Source organism: Antedon mediterranea, chromosome 1, assembly GCF_964355755.1.
Source record: "Antedon mediterranea chromosome 1, ecAntMedi1.1, whole genome shotgun sequence".
Taxonomy (NCBI): Eukaryota; Metazoa; Echinodermata; class Crinoidea; order Comatulida; family Antedonidae; genus Antedon; species Antedon mediterranea.
Window position 1 is genome coordinate 31,430,984 of NC_092670.1, and position 13,906 is coordinate 31,444,889.

Here is a 13,906-nt window from a genome sequence, read left to right on the forward strand (position 1 = left end):
AGCAAAAAGCTAAATTCAAACCAATAAGAGTAAAAAATCCAGAGCAGAGCTTTCCTGCATTCCTAGCTTTTCATCAGTATAAGCTATCAACATTATATGTTCTCATCATCTGATAAAATATCAGGCTGCTTTACATACAAGAAATCGAAATTTAAATTTCAAGTCATACTGTATTAATATAACTGTAAATAACTCTTAAATGGAATCTTTGACTATAATCAAAGAAAATGTATTAAGTTAATCACACAGATTATTCATTGCCTTAATAACTTGATGTAGTAAAAAACATATTTGCAATTCATTATTGATTTTCTGTATTGCTGTCAAATTGTTTACATAACTGAAATTGAGTAGGGAGGTGATTATAAAATACTTGACAAATGCCTATACTCATAAAGTAAATATCTTCTATTGTTGGTTTTCCTTTGTCGGTTTCAAATCAATATTGCATATGTACTTGTAAGTAGAGCTAAATATTAGTGTGTTATTTATAACAGTCATTTAACAAATATCATTGATTTTGATGTATGTGAATCAAGTTTTTTCTAGTTCGATGAGTTATTAAGAAATGTAAATCAATTATGGCCAATGGATTACAAATATTAATTTGGTTCATTAGTTATATTAATATTATTAGTTGATCTTTAGCATGGTGTCTCCCTTTGAAATCATTATTTTTTACAAGATGTGTATGTACTGTACAGTAATTATAGGGTGGGTCTTTCTTCACAAAAGGAGAAAAAGATGTGCGAGGACAAAAATTTACTGATCCTGGCTATTAAAAAATTGTCAAAAAAGTTGTCATGAGCTATCTACCTAAATATTTGAAACACTTTCACTTCTGATCTAGCTTAAAAAGGAACATTTTATTTAAAAGAATGAATGATAATTTAGATTTGAATTTTAGCTCTGGGCCTAATAGTAAAATCTTAATTTTAATTAATAATTTATTAATTTAATTTAATTTAATAATAAAATATGATTTATTAAAACTAAAATAAAGACAAGAGAGATCTGCAATTACCAAAATATTGCATGGGTTTGTGGCTTCTTGTTTTTACATGTTTGGATCACATTTTCTGTTTTTTAGATACACTATACTACTAATTGCTAGTATTCTAAAGTATGAATAGATACTTAAGAAATGTAATGTAAAGAATGTGTGGTTTAATATGGTGTTATCAAGTACAGTATTTTAATTTAAACATTTATCTACTTACTGTATAAAAATATTTTAATTTCATTAATTTTAAAATATTTTTATGCTTTGTAAGAATTCCTTAGGAGTTAAATGAAAGAAATAAAATAAGGCAGGAAAACCACCACCTTGGTCTACAATTCAGATATTTTTTTGTGACCACAGACATAACTTTAACCCAAATTTCAAAATGTTGAACTTTACTCTTTGTGATCAACTGACTACCAATGCAATTTCTTTAAAAGCAGACTAATACAACTGTGCCCTCATGGTACAAGGACACTGTGTACACCGAATGACAATCTTGCAGAGTAATTTTTAAGTTTTTGTTATCGATTGATGTTTTCTTTGACTTCGCAAAATTACTGTAGTTAAGCTTTGTAAAACAACAGAACGAACATCATTAATCAAATGCATGAGTTAGTAGAATTAGGTTACACTGAAATCTTTATATAAAAAGTATAGACTATCTAAGAACCAATATTAAAATGTATTCTGTAAAGTTAAAAGAACCACAGCCTTGGTAATTTTTTTAATGTTTTTTCCTCCACTTTAAAACCACAGACAGTATAACTGGCTCCACAACAACCTGTTATCAACCCAATAAATTAAGAGATCATATCTTTCATCATTAGAATCAAAATATGAATCAGAAGATTATTATAAAGTATGTTATCTTCACTGATCTATGTTGCCCTAAGCCCAGTGTGTTTAGTTTCATCATGCTCCCTAATAGCGATGGAACCCCTTGGCATTTAAGATGGCTTCATTATGGTTCAGATGGGCGTGAGAATGTAGATGAACTCAGATTTAAAGTCGTTCATCATTGGAGTTATTATCCGCCGCATGGAAGCTATCAGATATTTGCTACTACTGTATGTGATGCCCCTATAAGCTAACAGAGATTATCGATAATGAAAATGATATTGTTTGTTCTGAATTATTTTTAAATTGCATACAAACATTTCCATTTTGGTTTGATGTTGGTTCATCTGATGCAATTGCAAAAATGTGACAATGTTTAAGGATATTGCTAGAGGTTTAAACAATGACCACCATACCAAACATTAAATCTATATAGTACTTTATATTAAAAAAATTATTTTCAATTCATTTACTGTACATTCCAGAATAGGCCTATATATTTTTTTTAAAAAGAGAATTTTTGAAAAATGTTTGAAATCCGCTTTTAAATTAGACTCCTTCTGGTGCAGAACAATTACTGGAAAAAAAAAGGTTTAACAACAAATGGAGTTAAATAAGGCAGTGTAAAACAGTTTCTTTGCTGTCTTTTTAGTGGAAACTCCTTTAGCACAATAATATTGATTAATACTGAGGATAGTTATGATATACAATATTTTTTCCATCTGTGTTTTCAGATAATTTTAACAAATTGACTGGAGAATACAAATCGACTGGAGAATAAATTAGTCCCTTTGGTATTTAAAGGCTTATCTGTTTGCTGATTGACACAACAATACAATTATTATTATTGATATTAAATTATATTTTCAAGGTTATTGTAATTTTAATGATAAGGCTTAAAATTGAAGGTTATATTTTGCATTTAAACCAACATTTTATACTCCAACAATTTATATAACAGTATAAACTAAAAATTTGTGACAGTTGACAAACTATGACAGTTGTTATTTAACAAAGTTTGTTTAAGATTTTGGAAAAATGTTCAGTCTATCTCGCCTACCTTAGCAGGTTATTGGATAACCTAACTTTGACCCTTTCCACAAAATGTGTCCCCACGTTGTGGGGCAAGGGCTAATGTCGGTTTCCAGGTAATCAGCACTCGATCATAGCCTGTGTTTATACAATATTGGAACACTTTTTAAATTTTTGCCGTGTAGAGGGTAAAAAGGATAAAATTATGCTAAATTTGGCCAAATTATGCGAACATTTGTAATAGCATTAATGTTGAGTGTTATCGGTTAAAATTATCTATTTTATATTAAATATATTTTTTTGTATTTATTTATTTTTACAGATATGTGCTCATCGGTATAAGTATGAATTGTTGGGTTTTGGAAAGTGTTACCAGATAAACCAGAATGTCTATGATGTAAACATTAAAGATGAACCAGACGGAATAAAGTTCTGTTCAGGCAGCAGGAAACAAGACTATGGGTACTGTCAGGCTGGAACCGGACTTGCTTTAACAAAAATAAAAGACCAATCAGTAAGTTATTATCCCAGGTTATTTTTATCAGATCTTTTTATATTCTTATTTTTCTCCTCATTTTTACAAGTAGTAAAATAGACATAATGTCAACAAACTATAAGGACCAGGCAATGATTTAGGCAGAGGATGAAGATGCCTTTTATGGGAGGTGCCATTTTATCATAATTTCAAAATTCTTATATTGATTGCAGATTTATGGAGCAAGGCCAACCCCTTCCTGCCTTGTCCCTTAATTTTGTTTCTTTTATCTGCTTACTGTATATATTTTAGTGGGAAAGATTTAAATGTCTTTTGTAGCTTTGGTTAGAATATTCTCAATTAGTCTCACTGAGACTCTCAGCATCTCAATCGGCCCTAGACTCAAAATTCAGAAGATCATACTAAACAGGTTATTAATTGTTTTCAGCCATGAATAATATGTCAACACAATTATTTCTAACACATTGAAAGTAACTGATATTAATATAAAAAGTATTACCACATGTTGGTGATACCGTCTGTAGCTACTGTTGTCAGCAGTGAGGTGTTACCAATGCATTTAAATAAATTAAATAGTTGTTGAATATTATTAAAACATCAAGATGGCTTTCAAAGTACTACCATGTGCCTTTAGAAGTAGAATATTGTCAATTGCCATATGGCTTGCATGTATTTTTTAAGTGTTTACTGATAGATTGGTAAAAAAATCTGTATTAATAACCTCATTAACACTTTCACCGCCAAAGACGGAAATCTCCGTCTTTCGATGCCCAGCGCCAGACCGCCAAAGACGGAAATTTCCGTCTTTGGCTTTTTATTGCACAATTTGTTAGATCATGTATATATGGACCGCATATAGAAATTTCAACATCCAAATCGACCTGGACCGCAAATATTTTGATACTTTATTAACCCCTAGTGCCAATGACCCAGCTGGCCTACATCGCGTCCTATCCGTAAACAACATAATGTGCTTACTGCAGACGAAGCAATTGCAGAAATATTTGCCGACTCTGACTCTGAAAATGAGTATTTATTATCCCCAGATGATGAAGGTATATTTGTACCTAAATCTGGTTTATAAAATGTAATAAATAATTGGAGATAATTTAGCTAGCCTGGCTTAAACTAGTTTGTAGAATAGGTTGAGAAACGTGACACTGACAGACGATGCAGCCAGGCTAAAAACCTCATTATCTCTGCTTTGTTCTCCGATTGAGCCTAAAGTGCTAAAAGTGAGCCAAGTTCTTTGTACAATTATGTGGTATTACAGTTTTATTTCAATAAAGTGTTTGGTACCATTGGAAAGTTTATTTCTATCTCATTATTTGAGTGTATATTGCATGATATTCTGATTACAAACACCTTTGCTATGAGCTTTGAAAAACAGGTAAATTTATCTAAAATGGCTGGCGGTGAGGGGTACTTCCTTTATTGAATGCCTGGCGGTGAAAGTGTTAAGCTCTGTCCACACTACAGTAGCATACAGTGTTGACAATCTAGACCCTCTAATACACTACACAAAATGAGCAGTGAAATACAAACATTGAATATACTATAAATATAAATAACTCAAAACAAAAACAAAATGCGATTTAGTGTATACCTCCATGGATAAATGAAATCTTTCCTATTATAAATATATTAGTTGACTTGTTGAAGTAGATGTACTTGTCAACACTTTTAAATTATCTATTACCTGATCACTTTAACAGCTGAGTGTGATAAGAGTATAAGAGGTGCCAAAACAAGGCTTCATTAAGGTGTCCCATTGCCACCTCTCTACAAATTCATAGCATATATAGCAGAAATTATATAGCATATAGCAGCTATAACTAAAAACTCAATAGCATATAGCTAATAATAGTCAGAGGTGTAGGCCTACTGTTGAAAATTTACTGTGGTCATCCTCAAATCAAATCAAGAATATCACTCGGTCTATTAGTGGTCATAAATATTATGTTTTAGTAAAAATTGTATTGTATCAGATTTTCCTAAGGGTTTTAGCTCTTGGCTTAGTGTGTTCTGATCTATGGAGTAATGCTTTCGTATTGTAAAAGCATGGTTACATAAAATTGTTCAGACTTGATTAATTAACATGGTCATTACAAGCTGATTTTATTAATATTTTTTACTATTTTTTCAGACCAATGAGTTGTACTCTTGTATGATATGAAAGCATGTGTGAACAGTCACTAAAATTATTTTCTTTATTCAGGAATTGCAAGAGAATTTTAAATACATGGCAGTTGGAGTTCCAGGAGTTAATCAGTTCCGTGGTGGCATGATAGCTCTTGATATCACTGACAATTTCTTTTCTATTACTGTGAATATATTTAGTGAATTAACGAAAGTAGGCGTGAGTCAACAAAGTTATTCAGGTGAGCCAAAAACATGCACACTATTCTGATAATTTATAACATGAATGACATCACAATTTGTATAAATTGCAATATTATGATACAATATTGTTGCCTTCTGGGAATGGAACTAGACAAATAGTTCATGATTTAAGTGCAAACCTGAAGAGGAGTTAAGGTTTGTTGATTGTGGCTGGAATGGAGACGTATTTTAATCATTAGCCAATATGCCACATATTCAGTTACACAGTTTGCAAAGTACTTTTAACTGTAGGCCTTTCATAGCTATGTGGGGTGTGATCGAAGAGGGGTGGAGGTTGGTGAGTCCGGGGATTATTAGATCAAGTTAATCTGAATGGTACTGAAGGTTTTAAAAAATTTGATTGCTAGGTGTAATAAACAATAATGTGTGAAATTCACGTCAATTATGCCAACAAACACTCATTGGCATGACAAATCAGACAAACTGTCTTCATTTGTGAATATTACATTTTATATCAAATGAATAAATATTGATGTTTGAAATTTATTGGCACACAAAAAATTGCAACAAAATAAACATTTATGTACAAAAGAAACATTTCTAGATATTGACACAATTAAGGAAATAATTGCTTATGTAATCCGAGTTAACTATGAATGTGCAATTTTCAAATTATCCATATCATTGTCGCCAAATCTCTGTATTTTACAAAATGCAGGCAGTTCCGTAATCGGAGCAATATGGAATTTGGAACATATGCTTTTCAGAAGAAATATTCAATATCTATTGTTTTCCTTCAGGCCATCATACTAAAGATAAATATAAAAGAAATACTTTATGTCCTAGCTTTGACAAAAATGCAACAATGTTACTTGGTATGGAGATGACACATTGAATGCTATTTTACATAAAGCTATCCCTTCAAGCCATTCTTGTTTTTTCTGTGCAAGACACCTGGCGTTTATGATCCTTGTGACTGATTTTGTATCTTTGAGTTACAAGAGTTGAAACCTACAATCTGTTTTCACAATCCTAATTACAATATATAGGTTGATTTAATAGAGGTGAATGCTATGATTAAGTGAGATGTATTGGTAGAGTATTTGGGGTTAAATCTTTAACTGGATCTGAAAAAATGTATCTTTTTATAAACAACTATATTCTTTTTGTCAACTATCAATTCCTTATTATGAATAGTATTTATATGATATAGTTATAAATTATTTGAAAGTCAAAATGTTCATTTCTAAAGTTTCAATTGTTTATTTATTTTTTTTTCAATAAAACATTTTAATTAAAATATCAATTCTCAATTATAAACAATAGTGTTAAATTGTATTTTATTTAATATATGAATCATTTTCCAGTTACATATTAAATTACAGCTTCCTTTAAAAAAGCACAACGATGATATATATATGTAAATTGTCCAAGAAATGTATTTATCGAATGATAATGCTGTTGATTTATATTAAAGTCAAATTAAAATGTTTGTATGCAAAAAATGATAGGATTACTGGGTTTTAAGCTCTGTTTACACTATCAAATTTTATGTGACAAAAAATGTGATGTGCCCACATATGTACACTATGATGTCATCACTACCATATTTGGCCAAATCACACTGTTTTTGTCAAACAAGTTTGATATGCAGACAGAGCTTTATTTATTATGGTAGGTAAGAAGAGGTTTATAATTAACTACTGCAGAGTATGATCTCTCACAGTAAATAGTTATTCATCACAATTAATCCTTGTTAAAGTTATCCATCTTTTATGATTCTCCAAACAAATGATATAAATATTTTTTTAGGGTTATCTATGTCGATTGGTAAATTTAAGAATACATCAGCTGGTGAGGATCCTAACTTCTTCGTGGCTGGTGCACCAAGAAGTGAAACAAAAGGTGCTGTGACGATATTCTACATCGTAGAGCAAGTCCTAGTTGTCCACCAAGTCCTTCATGGTGAGAGTCTTACAGAATCATTTGGCTATGAAACATGTACAGTTGACCTAAATGGAGACGGGTAAGCTATTTAGTTTTCATTTTAAAATATCTACACAGTTCAAGCTCTGTCTACACTATCAAACTTTAGTGACAAAAAACGTGTGATGTGGCCATACTGTATATGGACAATGATGAGTCATATCACAACCATACTTGGCCACATCACACTTTTTTTCTTAAACTAGTTTGATAGTGTGGACAGAGCTATAGTGAGATATTGCATCATTGATGCTCACCTTTTTATTAAAGAGATGTAACAATTTTGGTAAAATTTTACAAAATTATTATGTTTAAAACAATATGAGGCTTTATTGATAACAACGTTTAGTTCCGAATTGTTCTCTTCATCTCTGATCATGTTCTGTTTATATAAAACAACAATTGTAATTTTGTAATATAAATTTGTATCCTGGTATAAACACTTATAAGTGAGTGAGTGAGTGAGTGGCCGAGCGGTTAAGACAGTGGAACCGTAATCACGTAGCCATAACATCGGCAGGGGTTCGAGTTCGAGGCTCACTCACTCCATGGTTCTGGTGGTAGAACGAGTCTTCTCAGATAAGGACTATAAACCGTAGGTCCAGTGTACACAACTTGCTCGTGTGCACTTTAAAGAACCTAGTACATCTTTCGAGACGAGTAGGGGTTTACCCCGGTGTATTAGTACATCACAGCCACTGATCACCTACTGGGCCCTCTGGGAGATCAGTCTTTGACTGAAGAGGTCACCCAGTATAAAGATAAAACAAACACTATTGTTATTAGAAGGAGAGTTTGAATGTCTAACATCAAATGATAGGATAAATAAAAATTGTATTTTAATTAAAGATGTATTGTCCAAAAAAATGAAAAAATGAGGATTCATTAAAATCAGACTTTGAATAGGTTGTTTTGTAGTTTTAATCAAGTTAATCACTTTATCTTTTTATAGTGTAAATAACAGCAAAGTATCATGATATTATTAGTTAAAGCTTTTTTCTTATATATTTCACATTAAATTTAGATCTGTTAACATTACAGTACAAATATATACTTTATTGTGTTTGTCTCTTAACACAACTTAAGTTATTTTGAAATCTATTCAATGCAAAATTATTGAAAAATGATGTTAAGAGGATTGTTTTGCTAAATATTTGTTGCTATTATATCTGACCTAGGATAAGGATGGTTTTTCAATTCCAAATTATTAATATTAAAATTGAATACCGTATATTTCGGTGTATAAGTCGCACCTGTGTATAAGACGCACCCCCTATCTGAGAGTAAAATATCGGTATTTTTTATATCGTCGATGTATAAGACGCACCTTATTTTTCATCAAAACAATGTTTTTTTAAATTGTAATCAATATTATTGTAATAATATATTTTGTTATATCTACAACGGCGTCCTTTATTTAGGTTTTTTCATACCTAGGCTCGGCCGCGCCCAGCCTCAACAAGTTCTTTCTAACTTGTTATTCATGAGTTTCGCCGCAACATCGAGTGCATGACCGTGTGTGTAACACGTACGTGTGTGGGCTAGCCTCGCTCGATCATTTCGAGAGGGCGCACGTTTTCACGGACAATCGTATTCGATTAGTATCTATGTATCCGAGAAGTGTATACGCTAGGTCCATGCTATAATCAAGTGGAGAATATACTAGTCGAATACCGTACACCATGTGGCCGCCAAGAAGGGCTTGCGCTAGGCTAGGGGTACGGCGGTCGTGCGTATAACTATAAATACACCATGTGGCCACCAAGAAAGGGCTTGCGCTGGGGGTACGGCGATCGTGCGTATAACTACTGTATAAATAAATACTATTCCAATCGTACGTAAACGTTTACAAATGAAATTTTATGGGAGCGCCATAATGAACAAATCTTTTCATCATATTTAGTATAACATCATGCTAAAATGCCTTGAACACTAGGCAGAAGCAGGTTGCCGTTACGTTAGACGTTAGTTACTGTAGCTAGGCCTAGCCTAGCAGTAGCAAACGAGGTGACGATAGCATAGGCCTATGTACAATCTGTGTGGTGAGGCATTTATGTTCGGTGTATAAGACGCACCCTTAATTTAGAGGTCAAATTTGCGTGTCAAAAGTGCGACTTATACACCGAAATATACGGTATGAGACTTCTCTTGCTTTGAGACACTTCGGTATTTTGATGTATGTTGTTAGGGGTTTATTTGGCTGGTTATTAAATCACATATCCACCTCTCTAACGTCTAATCAATACATTGACAACATCAGTATTTCCAGGCACCATTATCGCTTGTGGGTAAATAGGCCTAATGACAACATGAATAAATTCCCCTTTCTCATAAGAAAGTGTTTAGAATGTTAAAGTTCAAACTACCATTGCTGCCTATCATATAAAAATAATTAATGTTTATAGTTAAAGAAGAAAATATCTTCATGAGTTGAGTTTATTTAACAAAGGAGTGCTAGCTTTTGTTTAATACATTTATTCCACTGCTTACTATCCTAGGAAAATATACAGTACGCCGCCTACAAATTTTGAATGCAGAATAGAACAGATATAGACAGTACCCATCTACATACAATAGATCTAGCATTTAATAGAACTATGAAATAGAACTGTTCCAGTGCATAGAACTAATAATAAATGACATGTAATATGAAGTTAACCAATCAGACAGTAATATCACTCTGGCATTATAATAATTAATATTTGTTTCAAGTTCCCTATATTTAAAAAGATATTGCTTGACATCAAAAAGAAATGTAATTGTTATTGTATACTAGCATTAACAACTGTTCTTGTTATATCAATTTGAGCTATTCCCTAAGCTTATTATTTGATACTTCATATAACACAGCTTCAAACAATATTTAGAGAAAGGTATTTATTACAAAATATATCTGATAAGAAATTATAAAGATTATATTAATTTGAGTAAACACAGAAGTGTTGATGTGTAACAAACCAGATGGCCTAGCTGTAAAGAGAATTGTCTGAGGATTATGGGAAAATACATTAGCTTCATTTAACCAGGGATTAGAGAAACAGTATTAAGGATATTGCTGCTTTCTTATTATATAGTTTGCTCACTTTTCATGTAGTACTTTAGACAAATTCATGATCTGAAGTTGAAAATAGTGTTCTAAAAATAATAATAAACCACTAAATTATAACGTATTCGGCAAGTTAAAAACATTTTATAATGAAATAATTTACTTAAGCACGAGCCCTAACAGAGTAACTGTTCTTATTGAACTGCTAGGAATTAATTAATTACTGGTGTGAACAAACAAACAAGCCTGTTTGGTCTATTTTGGTCCCGATGGTGTTTTATAGTACTTATTTAATGTAATCTTATTAATTACAAATATAAAACTATGAATGGTTTAAATATATTTTGATGATCATATTTGGTCATCTTTTTATGGAGGTGGGCAGCAGGGGACTGAAATATAGACAATAACGCGGCGCCAATGTACCAGACATTTGATTCATATAGCGACATGTTGTGAGCTGTCTGCTAAAACGTGGATAGAATACCTAAGACGATAATGGTCCCGGTAATCAATGTCTGAGGAAGCAATGTTTGGGAGTAAACTGGATTTTGTAGTTCAAATAGATGATTATATATTTAAATGTGCAATAACACTTTACTCAATGGAAATGGATAGAGGAACTCTTAGTAGGGGATCTTTTATTAAGCTATGGCTATAAGTGGACATTTTACTAAATTGATCGAAATGCATATTAGTTGTTTTTAACAATTAGGAAATTGTATGTGACATAAAAACACCTTGCTGTAATGAGCCCAGTTTAGTTGTTTTAATTGTGATAATCATTAAAACTTAATTTCATGTTTACTTGGTTATGTGGGCATATTCTCTTATGTAAATCTGTAAATTTGTAGAATAAAACATCATTGTAGAATATTTTCTTGTGTAGGCCTAATTGGCCTAAGTGTACACCTCCCGATAAATTTAACTCTCATCAAAAACTGAGACCTAAAACAAGACAAGACATAACAAAAATGTTTAGGCATAGTTTATACACTACATATTTTAGCTTTTTAAATTGAATTATATCCATGAGTTTATGTACATAGTACTTATTCAGTTCATGTGCCTGCCTGCTGGTAGCATGTTTTTTTGAACGACTCAATGAAAGTTTGTTAATGTTTTATGAATCAACATAAATAATTATTGACATAATAAGATTATATTTATAAGTTCATCTTATGATGTATGTCACATTTTAAACTTTGCATCTATTTGATGGGCTTCTCTTTTAATGTTATGAAAATGATATGTTTAGATTTACTAAGCTTTGTTGAAAACTCCTAATATTCTGATGAAAGCATGGCTAAAATTCTAAAAATCACAAATCTCAAAGGCAGTAATTGAAGATGAATTAAAAGCTTTATTTAATCTGATAAAACATACAAAGAATTGAATTTCAAAGTCATGTTTATGTTGAGAGATCAAGTTTAAATACTTTGTCTATGTTTTATTTATTTGTAGGTGATTGAAGCTACTTTGTATACATTCTACCTATTAGTCATTGTAGTTGAATTCATTATTGTCAAACTGTATCAGTGACTCCATTTCACCTAAAGTGTGGAATACATATTAGAACAAGAATTGTTTGAAGGTTTGCATGACGAAATCAAATGTTGATATAAAGTTTGCGGTACACCACGTGTATTAGTTCTGAAAAAGAACTGTTGAGTTTCTCGACGTTTCAATCAATATACTTTGATCGTCCTCAGGAGTGAGTTCAACAGAACAAGAATCTGTACCATTTTTTCGGGGCAATATATGTTTTTAACACTAAAGTCAACTACAGACACCCCTGGGTCCCAAAAGTGTCCCATTGTTCTACTGTATTGTCTTTAGTTTATTCAATAATAATTCATTTATTTAGGGGAGAAAACCTCGAGAATAAAGTACATTTTTGCGTAAATTCAACAATTAAAGTAAATTCATACTGGACTCCAAAAGTTAAAACAAACATTTAATCTAATGTATAGAGTCACTTGAAACAAAAAAATTTGAGAAGAACATTTTTTTTTTTTCGTAAACAAAAATCTACTAAAGTACAAATTACAAGATAAAATGTTTACAGCTGTACCTCCTTAGTTATTATTCTAAACTTGTTTACAGCAAACAATGCTATTTTTAATGGTAGATACATTGGAGACAACATTATGTAAACAATTCCATCATCATCACCTCTGTTGATGCATCAGTGGAATCAATCCCCCTTGTTGTCAACATGCTGCTATCTATCTGCTGAATGTGAATGAAAAAGTACATCTGTTGGAAAAATATGTTAATTTGAACTGGTTCTCATGAACCATATTGCAGACAAACATCTGAAAATGTACAATGGTATGGTATACTATTCAGTTTACATCAGAGGATTTAGTCTGGCAGTAAGAGGGAGTTTCACTATTTGTTTCTATTTGGTTTTTTTACGCCGCGTTTTCAGGCAGTTATTCAAGAGGATGGAAACATTAGGAAACTATAATACGCGGACTTATAGTTTACAAAGGCTATAACAATGGGAATTTATGAACTCGGACTAGGTATGAGCAAGAGTCTATGTGATGTAGACAGTAGTCTATAAGTTTTTGTAAAATAACAATATTGCTTTGCTACTAAAGGATGTATAATTTATCTTTTTATTTTTAAAAGAAAGTTCTGCCTAAATTCATCTGAAGGATTTTATGAGAAGAATTAGATAAAAAGCATGCTATCCCACAAACATTCCATTTTCAATTGTCATTTGGTTTGTGAATGACTGACTAGATTTGAGGATGTTCTGTTCCAGCTCTCTGGCTAGTCAGTTGCATTGTCCAGTCCTTACAATTGACATAAATAATGAAGGTGGGATCTTATTAAAATATTCCATAATAATAGTATTGCACCTTGATAATTGTAAATAATAACACACCTAAAATTAAAAAGATAACAAAAGTTTTGAGATCTCATAAATCAGTTTCCTTCAATTGTGATTTGATTGCATCTTTCATTTCATACAGAAAACTAAACCAAGTGAAGGTCAGGACATCACATCACAAAAAAAATATATTTAACTTCTATATTTCAATGATAGGGATTAATTGTAATCCCTATCATTGAAATCAATAAGAAATGTAGTGTAATAAATTATTACCACAATAGAATGTATAGAAATATATCACCTTGACTTTTC

The 13,906-nt window shown here is 31.5% G+C and overlaps 1 protein-coding gene across 2 annotated transcripts in view; it reads left to right on the forward strand.

Annotated features, from left to right (window-relative positions):
* Positions 1–13,906, forward strand: part of LOC140063663 (integrin alpha-6-like) — a 75,533-nt gene that overhangs the window by 34,395 nt on the left and 27,232 nt on the right. For both annotated transcript variants that reach the window (XM_072110107.1, XM_072110108.1), the window contains exons 4-6: positions 3,198–3,389; positions 5,590–5,752; positions 7,527–7,740. In XM_072110107.1, coding sequence (XP_071966208.1) covers positions 3,198–3,389; positions 5,590–5,752; positions 7,527–7,740 — 569 coding nt within the window. The remainder of the gene's footprint in view (positions 1–3,197; positions 3,390–5,589; positions 5,753–7,526; positions 7,741–13,906) is intronic.